Raw genomic sequence first — 15,447 nt, forward strand, 5'->3', positions numbered from 1 at the left:
GGTATAAAAGCAGGACATCGAATCGAGAGAATTCATTCGCAGAAGTGATTTCAAGCAGTGTTGAAGTGCTGAAAAGAGATTTCAATCAATTGAAAAGTGATTTTGTTGAAGTATTTGAGGAGTTGAATAAGTGAAAAAGGAATCTAAGGTAACTATTTCGTCTTTTGTCGCCAAAATTATAGTCAGAAATCCATTTTGTGATACACTTTTGAGGGTTCAAAGTTTCCACTCCCTGTTGAGCAGAAAAAGTTGATTTGCAAAGAAATTCAGGTATTTCCCATGAGTATTTCACAATTTTCGCGTTCTCGGTGGCCAGAGGAGTCGGGATTTGTGAGAAATTTGGGGAAAAACGTGGTGAAAGGAGATTTTTCAAGGGTACTTTTGTGTCGAAGTTTCGAGAAGAAAATTTTTCATCGGTCATTTTGTGGGTCAAATGATGAGATATCTGGATGAAAATCAGTTCATTGCGTAGCGCATTTATCTGAGTTGCGAAAAATCACAGGTGAAAAAGATAATTTTGTCACCTTGGTGGTGAAATTGGGCGATTTAATTGTGAAATTTCTCGAACATTCAAGATGGCGTCAGGAGAACAAAGAAACGCTTACTCAGACGCGACGTCAGCGCCCCACTCGCCACTCTAATCGATTTCCTGGGAGTGGAAAAAGTGATAAAGCGAGAGAAGTGAGGAAATTTTCCGAGCCGTGGAACAGTTGTAATTTAATTATACCAAAATGTTTTCCTCTTAAGCTGGCGCTGACGCAACATATGTGATGAATTTCCTTGGAGAAAGGCGTAGAAATCATTTTTCTTCTTGCCGTGATAAAAACTGTGGCGCTGTGCCAAATTTTTGCTATCACAAAGATAGCGTCAATGATTTTTGTTTAATCTGTGAACATTGGGGATTTCTTTGTGCGTTTTGAGATAAAGAAATGCGAGAGTTGTTTACTTGGTGGGAAGCACCTGAACTCAAATTGCGAACTTCCTGTTAATTGTGACGATAGACATTAATGAGTGTCTTTTTCTTTGTTTGGCTTTGTTCACAGAATGCAGATCTTTGTGAAGACTCTGACTGGCAAGACCATCACCCTTGAGGTCGAGCCCTCTGACACGATTGAGAATGTGAAGGCCAAGATTCAGGATAAGGAGGGAATTCCCCCGGATCAGCAGCGTCTCATCTTTGCTGGAAAGCAGTTGGAAGATGGACGCACTCTCTCGGATTACAACATCCAGAAGGAGTCAACGCTGCATCTCGTGCTCCGTCTCCGCGGAGGCATGCAGATTTTCGTCAAGACGCTCACCGGAAAGACCATTACTTTGGAAGTTGAGCCATCTGATACGATTGAAAACGTGAAGGCCAAGATCCAGGACAAGGAGGGAATCCCACCAGATCAGCAGCGTCTCATCTTCGCTGGCAAACAACTCGAGGATGGCCGTACCTTGTCTGACTACAACATTCAGAAGGAATCTACCCTTCATCTTGTGCTTCGTCTGCGTGGTGGAATGCAAATCTTCGTCAAGACATTGACTGGCAAGACTATCACGCTGGAAGTTGAGCCATCAGACACTATTGAGAATGTCAAAGCCAAGATCCAGGATAAGGAAGGCATTCCTCCAGACCAGCAGCGTCTGATCTTCGCTGGAAAGCAGTTGGAAGATGGACGCACTTTGTCTGATTACAATATTCAGAAGGAATCCACGCTTCACTTGGTGTTGCGTCTCCGCGGAGGCATGCAGATCTTCGTCAAGACCCTCACAGGCAAAACCATCACTCTTGAGGTGGAGCCTTCTGATACAATTGAGAATGTCAAGGCTAAAATCCAAGACAAGGAGGGAATCCCACCAGATCAGCAGCGTCTGATCTTCGCCGGAAAGCAGCTTGAGGACGGACGCACACTTTCCGACTACAACATTCAGAAGGAGTCAACTCTTCATCTCGTGCTCCGTCTGCGTGGTGGAATGCAGATCTTCGTTAAAACTCTCACCGGAAAGACCATCACCCTTGAAGTCGAGCCCTCTGACACTATTGAAAACGTGAAGGCGAAAATTCAGGACAAGGAAGGCATTCCTCCAGACCAGCAACGTCTTATCTTTGCTGGCAAACAGCTCGAGGATGGCCGCACTCTCTCAGATTACAACATCCAGAAGGAGTCCACACTTCACTTGGTGTTGCGTCTCCGAGGTGGCATGCAGATCTTCGTGAAGACATTGACTGGAAAGACCATTACTTTGGAAGTTGAGCCCTCAGACACCATCGAAAATGTCAAGGCTAAAATTCAGGATAAGGAGGGAATCCCACCAGATCAGCAGCGTCTGATCTTCGCCGGCAAACAACTCGAGGATGGCCGTACCTTGTCTGACTACAACATTCAGAAGGAATCTACCCTTCATCTCGTGCTCCGTCTCCGCGGAGGCATGCAGATTTTCGTCAAGACGCTCACCGGAAAGACCATCACTCTTGAGGTGGAGCCTTCTGACACCATTGAGAATGTCAAAGCCAAGATCCAAGATAAGGAAGGCATTCCTCCAGACCAGCAGCGTCTGATCTTTGCCGGAAAGCAGTTGGAAGATGGCCGCACCCTCTCAGACTATAACATCCAGAAGGAGTCCACCCTTCACTTGGTGTTGCGTCTCCGAGGTGGCATGCAGATCTTCGTCAAAACTCTCACAGGCAAAACAATTACATTGGAAGTTGAGCCCTCAGATACGATTGAGAACGTGAAGGCCAAGATTCAGGATAAGGAGGGAATCCCACCAGACCAGCAGCGTCTCATTTTTGCCGGCAAACAACTCGAGGATGGCCGTACCTTGTCGGACTACAATATCCAGAAGGAGTCCACACTTCATCTTGTGCTTCGTCTTCGTGGTGGAAATTGAGCAGCAAAATCTCACTGTACTTTTGATGCTTCTAACATTTGGTGAAATCCTGCGATGAAGCCCAATGTTCAGCATAATATACTTTCCATGGAAAACAAAATTTGTAGTGATTCTCTGACAAAGTAGTGAAAAGAAATTTCCTTGAAATAAAATACATTTTTGAAGCTTATCTAAGTTCTTTTTATTCTAACATCGACTGGCGATTCATCGCGCGCTGTGGCGGATTTCGCGCTGCAGGTAGGGAATCTTCTCGAGATCGGCCAGCAGCGCCCAGGCGTCGAGGTTCACGGGCAGAGTCCGCAGGCCGAGCGCTGACAGTGTGTCCAGCCACGTCTGGATGACTCCCTTGAGGCGGGATGTGTTGACGCTGTAGCAATTGGCTGTGAGCGGAATGACAGCCACGAGTTTCCTGCCCTCGCCCAGGAAGTCTTCCAGATTGGATGACTCCGGGCCCTCATCGGCCACTGGCAGGGGATTTCCCTCCGCGTCGAAGACGACTAGGTGGTCAAGGACGTGTCCATGTCTGGTCACGACCTTGTTGGCTACGAATTCACGCCCGAAGGCGTACTTCAGGGGCTCCTGGAGAGGCGACGCTTCCTTGCTGAGCAAGATCTCGATGGCGCGATCGAGGTACTTGCGACTGGGCAGAGGTCCGGAGTACTCGGGATGCAGAATCGTGAGCATCTGATGGAGACTCAGGAGCTGCACATGATCAAGCTGATTGTTGGATCTGACCAGGAATGCGGTGAGGAAGTCTTCGGCGAAGATCGCCTCCAGCAGGCTCTCGCTGTACGTGTTGAGCGACATGAACTCGAGGGCGAACTTGAGCCAGGGCAGCGTGTTTGAGGGCTTGCGCAGCAGCCTGCTCCGGGCGATGGATTGGCTGATGGTGTCCCAGTTCATGGGCGTGTAATTGGCCATGGAGAACGCCGAGACCATCGTGAAGATGATTGACGGCGAGTCGTTTTCCACCTCAGTGAACTTCTTCGCGATGATGTCCAGGAGTCTGTCGCTGGTGTAGCTGATCTTGTTGAACTTCTTGAAGAGGAACAGATTGAGGTGGAAGGAAATATCGCGCTCGATGGCCACGTCGATGACTTTCTCGAAGAACTCCTCGTTGTAGAAAACGGACACTTTGTTCACCACTTTCTGTGTCACCTTCGTGAGGACGATCTCGATGTCGCTGAACTTTACATCGTGCAGATCTCGGATCAGAATCTTCAGGCTGTTCTGCAGGAGTCTCTCGTGTGACGCGTGGAATCGCTTCAGATCACTCAGCGACCACACGATACTTTTCGCCGGCTCCACGTCAATGTTTTCCCCGTGAAGCGTCAGGGCGCTGACGATGTTCTGGATGCTCTTGTCCGAGCAGTCGTGCCTCACGGCGAAGCTCAGCAGCTCAGCCAGCTGAGGCACATTCTCGTGATCGAGCTTCGAGCCCACGTTGATCTGGAAGAGCATCGGCAGCGCCATCCTGAACGCCTCCACGATCGGCGTCTTATCGCATCGATCCAGCAGGAAGTCCAGGAACACAATCTGTCCCAGCTCGATGTCGTTGATCTGATGGCGCACGAGGTTGAGGAGGATGTGAATGATTTCACTCTTCGTGGGCACTTTGAGGAAGACCATCACCTTCAGCGCGTCGATGGCATCGTTGAGATCAAGATTTCTGACGTGCCTTCTCAAGGCTCTGCACAGAGTCTCAAACTCTGGGTGGCGCAGAATCTCATCGGTGCTGAGGCGAGAGCTGAAAATAAACCATTGGCGATCAGAGTGTGTTTTGATACCAATTTATCTGCGTGTCACGGACTTTCCGTTCTTCTGCAGCACAAAGAGTGTCTTGAGCGTCTGCATGACGTGGGAGGATTGCATGTCTTTCTTCTGCCTCGCCGCGACACCGAGCAGCTCCACGGTGCTCGTGGCATACTTGATGCTGCTCATCAGATGATCTTCGGGCGTCATAGTGACTTCGGCTGTTGAGGAAAACAATTCTGAGCGCACAATTCTGGGATGAATCTGTAAAATGCCCGCCAAATCTATTCTTAGTCCCGCCATTCTCCCACTCTCACCTCTTCCGCTGGACAAGAGCGCAGTGTGTATCCATCTCTGGCGCAGTGTGGGATAAAGTACTCTGCTACATCTCCGGAGAACGTTCATTATTCTGTGCCTGGAAAGGAGAGAAATTGGAGGGAAATATAAAAGCGCGCGCCATTCCAGCGACACTCTTCACACGAATTTCCGCAAGAGGCGCACCGAACGCGGGCCCGCATCATAACCTCAAAGAGCGAGCGAAAAAATCTTGAATGTCATTCGTCATTTCTGATGACTACGGGAAAATCAATGAAGACCTCCACTTATTGAGTGATTTGTGCCACGAAATTGTGATCGAAAATCGTGAAATTTCCACGCAGTGTGTTCAAGTGTTGTGATCCGACGTGCTTTGTGGCTGTGCCTACGCGCTGAGCGTGTGCGAAGGGGTGAAATCTGGGGCTTTCTGGCGGAGGCTAATGTGAGAGAGAGGCTGTGATATCATCACGGACTGGGAAGTGCGACGGGGGACCCTGAAATGGACGACTCTAGCGATGAGAGCGTGGACTCGATGGACGCGCGCCAGTCGGAGCGCCAGGCGGCGCTGGGCTTCCGGCCGCAGAGTGAGATCTGGTGCAACAGACACCTGCCCTATGCGGAGAAGCTGGACGAGGAGTCGCAGCAGATGCTGCGCCAGATCAAGACGTGCCTGGGCAAGGCCGTGGCCATGCGAGAGATGAATCCCGCCGTTGGCATCTACACATCCAAGCTCATGGCGTGAGTATTGCGCGAGGGGGTGGATTCAGGACTTTCCTGTGGGAAGCACTTACTTGAGGTTCTCGTGTTGAGAGTGCGAGAGAGAGAAGAGAGCGCTCGTGGAGGAAAATGACACTTCCAGGGGCACCCCTGAATCGCAGTCGTGCCGCGAGATGTCGCCCGAGGGGCGGAGATTTAAATGTGAAAAAACACTGAGAGAAATCCTTCAACCGTTTCATCTCCTTTTCTCTTGCAGGTACATAAAGATGTATGGACTGAAGTTCTCCAAGGAGGATCATGTTAAATTCATAAAGCTCTTCCTCGACATGATTTGCATTCCGTATCTCGAGACGACGAAATTGGCAAAGTTCTGTGTGTTGCTTACACAACTGTTTGCGTAAGTTTTCTCTCTCTGTCTCGCTTTTGTATATAGTTTTCCACCGCATAAATTATCACGTATTTTCCCTCATTCATGCAGAAAGCCTCACCTGCTATCGCCGGATGATTTGCAAGTGGACTGGAGACCTTTGTATAACCTCAGCAAAATAATTCTCAACAAGAATTGCAACAAAGGCGTGATGTTTCGCTTCTTTTCGTAAGTTTATGCGACATTTTGCAAGAATTTGCTGCTGTTTTAAATTAACCCAATTCATCTCTTGCGAACACTTTGTCCACTCTGTAATTGTAGGAAGAGTGATAGAAGAAAGTCGGGAGAAAGTACAGAAATGTCGATGATTGCCTCTTTGGCACAGCAATATGGCTTTGATCCGACACCACTTTTGGATGACAAAGACACGTAAAAATAATCTCTTTTTGCTCCGCAAACACAAAAATGGCCATTGCATCTTGCGCGCTGCTTCACAAGAAAGAGCGTCACATCATAAAGGAAGGAGACTCATTTTTGGGGGCTTTTGCGTTGTGGAGAATTTGACTTGAACAGAGAGAAAAAGAATTTCTTGCTCAATTCGAAGGCAATTCCGGGTCAAATAATGCGCTCAACTTCTCTGAATGAACGCTAAATGTTAATTCTGCGTAGAAGAACGCACTTCATTGACTCATTTTTGCTTTTCAATGGCATTTAAATTAGGTGTTGAGTCACAATCTGTTTGCCACTTTCTGGTATTTTCTTCACTATTGCACAATATTGAGGCAAAAAGCGTCAGTTTATTTCGAGGTTTTTCCAATTAATCTTTTTTTCTTATCAGTTTGCGATTAAGTGTTTGATTGAATTTATAATTTCCACGAATTATTTGCCAAGAAATGTATTTTTTCTGATAATATTCAGAATAATTTGTACAAACAGAACTTCAAGATATTTTTAGCGTATTATTAAATCATTTAATATTAGTTTTCTTTGTTCGAGTCTTGTTTTAATTTGCAAGAAACGAAAATTATCGAATTGTATTGACTTTGATATGAAGAAAAACATTTTTGAACTCTTCTAAGACACTTAATTCTTTGAGAAAATTAATCTTTAATGGTGTTTTTACAACAAAAATACAATGAAACTCTTTGAGTTGGCATTTATTGAGAGAAGTTGATGAAAATGGAGTGCAAAACGTTCCTTATCCGCTAAAGAGCATGGAAACTATTTGTTCAAGTCGAAGCTTTTCATTGGGCTGGAAGAATCATGGCTTTATTCATCTGGTGGGCGGTTTTGCTGGTGGTTTTTCGGCGGTGTTTGGTTCAAAATTGGTGTCGGACTGCGTTGCACACGCTCATTGCACTCGTCCTGCAGGACTTCAGTCGCGCCTTGTGTGCCTTTTCAGGTCGCTGGAGTCGAATTTGCAGTATGTGATCCAGTGCTGTGCCTACTACTTCCCCAAGTCCTCCACCAGGGAGATCCTGGACGAGCTGTATCCGCAACTGGAGCCGCTCGACACGGGCAAGGATTGCGCGGTGCTGGACTTGCTGGGCATCTTCCTGAATCCCTACGAGGGACACGAACTGTGGCTGGACAATTTCATGAAGTTGTGGAATATGTATCACAATCCGTCGTGGAATGTGGACATCATGAACCTCGTAGCGTCGACGGCGAGTCACAATATTGGTGGAATTGACTGGGAGCCTTACTTGCCGGTGATGTTCACCAGGATCCTGCGCTCTGTCGATCTGCCGGTGGTGTACAAGAACATCGGCAGCTCCAGGAATCAACATCTCTGGGCGTCGTCCGTGTCCATGTGGATTGTGTCGATTCTGGGGCCGAAGTCGACGGGTCAGAAGTATCTGGACAAGTTCATGGGCACCATCGAGTCATATCTGCATCCGGCGAACTCTGGCAAGTGGGTTCACTACCTCAGTGACATCCTCGTGCAGCTGGTGAAGTACTTCGAGGGGCGCCTTATTGCGGAGCGCTACAGGAAGCCGTCATGGATGCGTCGCGTGCCGGAAGAGCACCGCCTCACGGAGGAGTGCGTGACGGCGTTCGTGGTGAGCATGAAGCCGGTGGCGTTTCAGGTCATGTACTCACGCGTGGGCTCAAGTGATGTGAGCAAGGTGTTCAAGCTGCTGGCCGACTTGAGGCCCGAACTCATCATTCCCGGCGTCATTGAGCGTGTCTATGCGACACTCGACTCACTCACGGAACCGCACAAGCTCACAGCGGCGCTGCAGTGCTTCGTGAGTGTGGCCAGACCACTGGTGTCGTGTCACAATGGCTACTCGGAGGGACGGACGCATGTGATACCCATTCTGATGGCCACACTGCCGGGCATTGATCCCAATGACTTTAAGAAAACTTCGGTGGTGCTGCAATTTCTCACGTCTTTCGCTCTGATGGTGCCCATTGTGGATTGCAGCAAGGCGAGTCTGCACTACAATGATCTCACGGAGGAGGAGAGATTGATTTGCGAACAGACAGCGGATTTGGAGGATTTTGTGCTGCACTTCCTGGACAAGATCTTCATTCTGATCGACTCCAGTGCACTGGAGTCAATTCGCATGGAACAATCGGACTCGGACAACATCCGATCGAAGATGGAGGCTGTGGCGGAGGCGCTGATTCAGTCCAGTGCTCATGGGATTCTGGCTCAGTGCTCGGATGACATCAAGAAGGCGGCGGCCAGGAAGGTGGAGCTGTTCATCAAGTCACATCTGTTTGAGCCGAAAGTGGCGGGATTGCTGGCCGGATGTCTGGTGCGAGTGATGTCACGTGTCAGTGGAGACTTCTTCCTCAGGTCCATTGTGCCTTACCTGATTGAGACGCTCGAGAAGTACTTTAGCGATCACGAGGACATTGCCAGTGTGGAGAAGCAGAGCGATGAGGTGCAGTACTATTTGATCCTGCTGATGAACACCATGCGAGGCGATCCGCGGTTCTTTGTCCACTACATTGACGATATTATTCCCATAATTGATCAAGTGAGTCGATTCAAGTGCAAGTTGGCCAACAAGAAGGCGGGAAGCATGATTTTGAACATCATGAGCAATGTTGGAACGCTGCAGACGCTGGATATTCACAGCAGTCCGGAGATTGTGACGAAGCCACTGGCGGAATTCCTGCCCATTCGGCACTGGGGTGAGAAGATGAAGCCACATGACAGGATAGCGTGGTACATGCCGGACGAGAATTGCCGGAAGGTGTGCGAGAAGTTGATCCACAGATACCTGCCGCCAATTCTGGAGGCATTCGAGAAGCACGTGAGTGGAGAGATTACACTCGATAGGGATGAGATCCTGCGAGATGTCTCAATGGTGACGTCCCTGATCAGGTGTAATAACTTCCTGCCCGTGTGGACGAATGAGGAGCCACTGAAGCTCGTGGAGTCCGCTATTGATGGCTACACGGCCAATGTGACGCTGGGCTTTGACAATCTGGTGATCAACATGCCAGATGGACGCAATGTGCGTCTGGCCATCATTGAGACACTGTCAAAGCTGCAGCGCAAGATTCTCGAGTGTTCAGAGGATGACATTAAATCGCTGAGGGCAATTGTGAGTCTGTGGGACAAGGTGCACATCAGTCGACACTACAACTCGGCCTTTGACACACAGATGAAGAACTACATGGCCACGAAGAGCTTCCAGAACTACAAGCTGACGATGCACAGGCGGAATTTGAGGGCCGTGGCGGCGATGAGAGTGTTGATGCAGCAAGATTGTCGGGATGAGTTGCGGAGGTTGCGCTTCACGGCCACACACAGAGAGATCATGCTGAATCTCCTCACGCTGTCCACATCGAAGTACAGCACAATTCGATCTCTGGCACAGGGGCGACTCTTCAGTCTGTTCGCCCTGTATGCCTTCTCCTATCGCTGCATCCTCGATGAGCTGGTGCCGTACTTGAGGCTGGACTCGAATGAGCACCACGAGAGCTTCAAGGGCGCTCTGTACATACTCAATGGCCAGAGGCGGATGCGGCTGATTGTGAAGCACGACTGGGAGTGTGTGGAGAAGCTGTGGCTATCGCTGCTGCAGTCAAAGTTGTCGGAGAAGCCATCGGTGGTGAAGTTGTTGGACTTGGCCATTGATGCCATCAACAATGAATTTCCCACGCTCAACATTGAGCTCACCATTCCCGAGCGGTGTGTGGAGCAGGCGCTCAGCATCCTCCCGAGTGATGTGTCCCTGTCAGTGGAGGACATTGAAGTGGGACGTGTGAATCTGTTGAGTCGCAATGTGGAGAATAGGGAGAAGTATGAGAATATCTTGAACACCATTGTGCAAACGGTGAAGGATAATTCGCTGCATTGGCGCTACAATTTGATGGCATCACTCATGATCTTCAATTTGGTGCATCCGGAGACGAAATATCCGGAAATTGTGGCACGCTATGTGGTGAACAATCTCATCAGTGATTCGCTGGAGGAAAGAAAAATAGCTGTGCGAACAATGACATTCATCATGACGCAACAGAAGCGAGAGCACAAGAAAATCACAATTGACCCCTTCAGTATCTCAGGCACGGAGCCGAGCACAAAATTGCTGCCTGGCTATCGTCAGGACAATGCGTGGCTTCAGTATGACATTGAGAGGGTGCCGAGGAGTCAGAGTGAGTGGGATGAGGCGCGCTTCATTCACCGCGGGCAAGGGTATTTTGGCTGGAAGCCACTCTTTCAGCTGTACGCGTCCAATGCAGAGCAACCACCTCTGGACAGAGATGAGAGTGAGATGAATGACACGGAGAGGGTGATTTACAACTTCTTCAGCGACGCGGACAATGTGGAGAAGCTGGTGACATTCTGGTCGCTGGAGGAGAAGAAGGGCAAGGATAAGTTCAATAGATCCAGATTCTTCCTCATGAAGAGCCTGAGCACGTCCTTTGGCGATGCCTTCGTTGACTCCTTCCTCAGTCATCTGCCACGCTTGATTGCTGCCAAGGAGTGCGAGAGCAATCACAGATGCGCGGCGGAAATTATGGCGGGATTGATGAAGGGCACGAAGCACTGGACGTATGAGAAGACAGAGAAACTCTTCGGTCGTCTGCAGCCGCTGATTCGCGAGGCTCTGAGTCATGTGACAAACGACACGGACGCCTTCTGGGGCACGTGTTTCGCCACGGCGGCGGAGATGATTGATCCCATGCGCCAGTATTGGCTGTATGAAGTGCTGCTGGAGGATCCGCTGCGCGAGTCCACGAGCTTCATCGACTGCAGTCGCATCTACTGTCTTCAGGGTCCATTCAATCAGCACGTGTGGCGCATGAACACAATAGCGCACCGACTGCTGGATTACCTGCGTCCCTACTTTGTGCATCCCTTCCAGAATGTCCGCGAGAGGCTGGGAAGCATCCTTATCAACATCTTCGAGGCGGATCTCACGTATCCGGGCGGCAATGAACCTCAGTCGCCGCGGATGAAGGACTTCATCTCGGGCATTCTACCTCAACTTCAGATTCTCTACAATGACTACCCGAAGATTGTGCCCAAGAGCAAGACGGACAACGCGGACAGTCAAGGTTAGTTTCAGTATCTTTCAGTAGAATATTTATCCGGAAAACTTCATTTTGTTTAGTGGCAAAGTGAGTTTTATTTTCTGTGTTAATTAATTAAATGTCAACTGACTATTTTTTTTTTTACCTTTCTTACTGGTCAAAGTGTTTTTCTTATTTGTAAAATAACTAATGAAGAATTAAGGTGGAAAGTTTCTATGTCAATTTAGCTGTTGGAAAACTTCACTTTGATGGCTTTGATGATATTAAATTTAATGAATTTCAACGTGAGTTAATGACTTTTTGCAGTCAAGATGGCAATTGAAGCTATTGACCTCTTAACTCAATAATGGCAAATGTGATTAAATGCTGGAAAGTTATTGATTACCTTTCATCTCTCTCTCTCTCTCTCTTCCTCTCGTCCTGAATCTTGTCATCCTCCGCCCCCGGTTGCCAATTAATAAGTTTCTACACGTCTATTTGATGTGATCTGAGATGTTAACAATTTTCTGTTTGTCTTTTCCGTCTCGCAGCTGCCGAGGAGGAGTCCAGCGAGGAATCTGGCGAAGCGACCAAACAAGTTGATACGGATTTTGAAGTGGCTGTGAGACTCTTTAAGACAAGTGAGTGTGGGTGGTGGGTGGGCGTGCGGGGAGACAGTGAGAGAGGGGAGAACTAATGGCTTGGCTATTTTGTAGTATCGCACTGGATAATTGGTGTACTGAACAGAACGACAAATGGTAATCAGCCGGAGTACTTTGAACTGCTGCCGTTTGCGTGTCGCCTGGAGAAGTGTGAGCAGGACAATGAGTTGCAGGTGATTTGTACGTCTCTGCTGGCGATGCTGTCGCAGGCACTCACGCTGCCGGAGTGCATGGCGGCGAGCCTGGCGAAGATTAACGATGTGTCGAGGATGAGCTCATGGTCGGCGCGATTGGCGGTGGTGGATGTGCTGCAGGTGCTGGTGTTCAACAATATGTCAATTGTGCTGAGTCGTCTCGAGTGGGTGGACGCGGTGCAGGAGATTGTGCTGCGTCTGCTCGAGGACACGGTGCTGGAGGTGCGAGAGAAGGCGGCTCAGGTGCTGGGCGGGCTGCTGCACTGCTCCTTTCTGCCTGCCACGGACAAGCTGCTGGAGTTGTTCAAGAAGAAGTGTCGCACGAAGGTGGTGAAGAGCTCGAGACGCGTCGTGGCGACCACTTCGTGTGCCGTGGAGGCGAGCATCGCGGAGGCGTCGCTGGCGGAGTCCAGAGAGGCAAATGCCGTGCGGGTGAGGCACACGGGAGTGCTGGGACTGTGCGCCTTCATCTCTGCCTATCCCTATGACATCCCTGACTTCGTGCCGGACGTCTTTGAGCACCTCGGAGCGCATCTCAACGATCCACAACCTATTCCGGTGAGTCTGCCATCATTCTTTGTCTCTCTTTTCTGCATCTCTTGATGCGTTGTTCTCTATTTTTGCGGTGCAGTCGACAATTAGAAAGACAGTCGGTGACTTTAAAAGGACACATCACGATAATTGGGCAACGCATCAGTTGAAATTCACAGAAGATCAGTTAGCTGTTCTCAGTGATCTTACCGTTCCGCCCTCGTACTATGCCTAAGGACAGTCCGGTCTAAGTGTTGAGCTGCAAGTCTGCACGGTATATATATAGCTAATAAATTAAGTTGTTGGGGCATGTGGATGATATATATACAGAATAGATAATAAGGAGTCGCACAGAAGAAAATGTGTGATTTGTATTTTTAAATAGGTTTACTGTTAAATCTTTCCCGCAATCAGTTTTGCTGAATTACATGCATAAAAAAATCTCAACTGGAATCGACTTTGGGACGAAGAAGCACCACAATTTTACCTGCCTGACTTTCGTAATTATTACAAACATATATATAGATAGATGAAATGAGAAAAATAGGAAAGTGAAAAAAGGTAATGGATTTTTCTATAAAAATCTACACAATAATAATAATATATTTTAAATAAATTTAAACTGTTCAATAGGATGTTGAAGTTGTTTCTGCGTTGAAGGGTTTTTCGTGTAATTAATTGCGAATCACTGGCTTATGCGGCGAAGGAGAGTTTTGGGGAAAAACTCACACACAACCACACACACATTGATTGGCAGTGCCGCGAAGACGCGGATAGTCCTGAAATCTCTTGCCGCGCAATGCATAAAGCTTGGCACAAATTAAAATTTTAATTGCTTTTGTCTCGCTCAAACTTGATAATGAATTTAAATGAAATGATAATAAGTCGCAAGTGCGCTTCTGTCTAACGGCAAAACGAAGTGGTAATGTCGTTTTTCTCCTGTTCCTCGGCTGCTGGGCAAAAGAATCTTACACGCCAAGACGGAAGCGCGATGTCATTAATTAAATATAATTTATCTCAGTGAAGTGTGTGTGTGTGTGTTCGCTATGCTGAATTGTATTCGGCATGAAATACATTAAAATTGCATAAAGCTCTCAAGGTGGAGACGAAGGATGGAGGCTCAAGAGAGCGCATTACACCTTCTGATGCCTGGGCATTTCTTGCATTGAAGGTGTGCCGCTGTCTGTGTACTTAAAACTATCTTCCTGTCTGTGCTCCGTGTGGCAGAAACATGAAGAGGCGTATTTATTGCTATTGTGCATCACTTTTCCGCTCTTGCAATCTCAATGGGTTGGATGCACAAATGGAGGTGGAAAAATATTGAAAATATTCTCAGTGGAAGTTTTGTGATGTTTTCAAGCGAAATATCAGAGCTGTGAATGACAAATGGTATTTATTCAATGGAAGTGGGAAAGAAGAGTAAAACACACTGACATTACTTTTACTTGGAAGCATATGTGAAGACAAAAGTACATCAAGCGGAAAGTGCAAAACATTCTTTTGCGAAAATGCGTCAGTGAATCGATGCCAATGGTGAATTACAGAAAAGCGACGAATAACTCTTGCTTTATGCAACAAATACAAGAAAAAAAAAGAACGCAATAAAGAGTGGGTGAAGATCAATAGAACAATTTATGAATGAGCGAGTATTGAATTTTTCATGGAATTTAAATTTGCAGTGTGGTTAAACAGAAATATTAATCTTGCGACTAACTTTTGTGCAAGTTGGAGAAGGAAATTCCTTGTGAAAACCTTAATATGAAAATGCTGAAGAATGCTCAAAATTCTTTCCTTTAATCTCCAATATATTTCTGAGTATTAGAACATTTTTAAATTAAACTATCGCCTTTGAGGAGGAATATACAAATATTACAAAATTCAATAGAGATTTGTTCCTACTGGGCAAAAGACGCTGTGTGCTTTTGTGCAGCTAAAATTGCATTTTACTCTGTGAAGGAATTTTGCCTTGCTATTTGATATCAAATAGATATGCGAGTTAAAAATGAAATTCTTGTGGGTTTGTTTGTGCTTTACTGCAATTCGATGAATTCATCAAAAGTACCTCAGTCAAGTCATTGTTTATAATTTACATTTTGAAGTTTGTCTGTGAAACTGCACAGAAGCTCTTTTCTCTCTGGGGCTGAATGGCAAACGCCGTGAGCAGCGTGTTGCCTTTTTTGGTGTATTTTCATTATTTTCGCTTCAGAAAAGTTTCGTTGAAAATGGATATTGATGTGCACGCCAAATAGAGTCTTTTCTTCTGCACTTTGTTGATTCAGAAGATTCGCCATCTCCACTGCATCGCCCATTCATTCAGCATCTTATTATACCTATATTTTCTTCGTATTTAGGACTGTGAGAGAAGAGGATTAAACATTCCGCTGTGTGTGTGTGTGTGTAACTTTTGAAATTCTCTCTCTTTCGTGGCAGGAAAAGTGAATGAAATTTTCTCTCCATCTCACAATAATTATATCCCCAACTTTAATCACTAGAACTGTAAGTCAAGCGGAATTTATTGTAATTTCAATTTTCACTGCATTTCACAAATGCG

At 47.2% G+C, this 15,447-nt stretch overlaps 3 protein-coding genes across 4 annotated transcripts; 2 read left to right on the top strand and 1 right to left on the bottom strand.

Annotated features, from left to right (window-relative positions):
- Nucleotides 1-17: 17 nt before the first annotated feature.
- LOC132265435 (polyubiquitin-C) lies at nt 18-3,043 on the top strand. The gene is made up of 2 exons (XM_059766124.1): nt 18-148; nt 1,044-3,043. The coding sequence occupies exon 2, from the start codon at nt 1,045-1,047 to the stop codon at nt 2,872-2,874; it is 1,830 nt and encodes a 609-aa protein (XP_059622107.1). The 5' UTR covers nt 18-148; nt 1,044; the 3' UTR covers nt 2,875-3,043.
- On the bottom strand, nt 3,037-5,813 carry LOC132265436 (uncharacterized). 2 transcript variants are annotated; one of them, XM_059766125.1, is made up of 4 exons: nt 5,733-5,813; nt 4,944-5,041; nt 4,685-4,865; nt 3,037-4,621 (listed from the first exon to the last, which is right to left on the bottom strand). In XM_059766125.1, exons 2-4 carry the CDS (start codon nt 5,029-5,031, stop codon nt 3,079-3,081), a joined length of 1,812 nt encoding a protein of 603 aa, XP_059622108.1. In that variant the 5' UTR covers nt 5,032-5,041; nt 5,733-5,813; the 3' UTR covers nt 3,037-3,078. The 2 variants fall into 2 exon arrangements, with proteins under 2 accessions (XP_059622108.1, XP_059622109.1); XM_059766126.1 differs by lacking the exon at nt 5,733-5,813 and having other exon boundaries at nt 4,685-4,847; nt 4,944-5,154.
- On the top strand, nt 5,202-13,526 carry LOC132265431 (proteasome activator complex subunit 4-like). The gene is made up of 7 exons (XM_059766112.1): nt 5,202-5,679; nt 5,915-6,055; nt 6,137-6,253; nt 7,428-11,554; nt 12,061-12,150; nt 12,226-12,923; nt 12,997-13,526. Exons 1-7 carry the CDS (start codon nt 5,441-5,443, stop codon nt 13,129-13,131), a joined length of 5,547 nt encoding a protein of 1,848 aa, XP_059622095.1. The 5' UTR covers nt 5,202-5,440; the 3' UTR covers nt 13,132-13,526.
- Nucleotides 13,527-15,447: the final 1,921 nt, after the last annotated feature.

The sequence above is a fragment of the Phlebotomus argentipes genome, unplaced genomic scaffold (assembly GCF_947086385.1).
Source record: "Phlebotomus argentipes unplaced genomic scaffold, Phlebotomus argentipes genome assembly contig_2, whole genome shotgun sequence".
NCBI classification, from domain to species: domain Eukaryota; kingdom Metazoa; phylum Arthropoda; class Insecta; order Diptera; family Psychodidae; genus Phlebotomus; species Phlebotomus argentipes.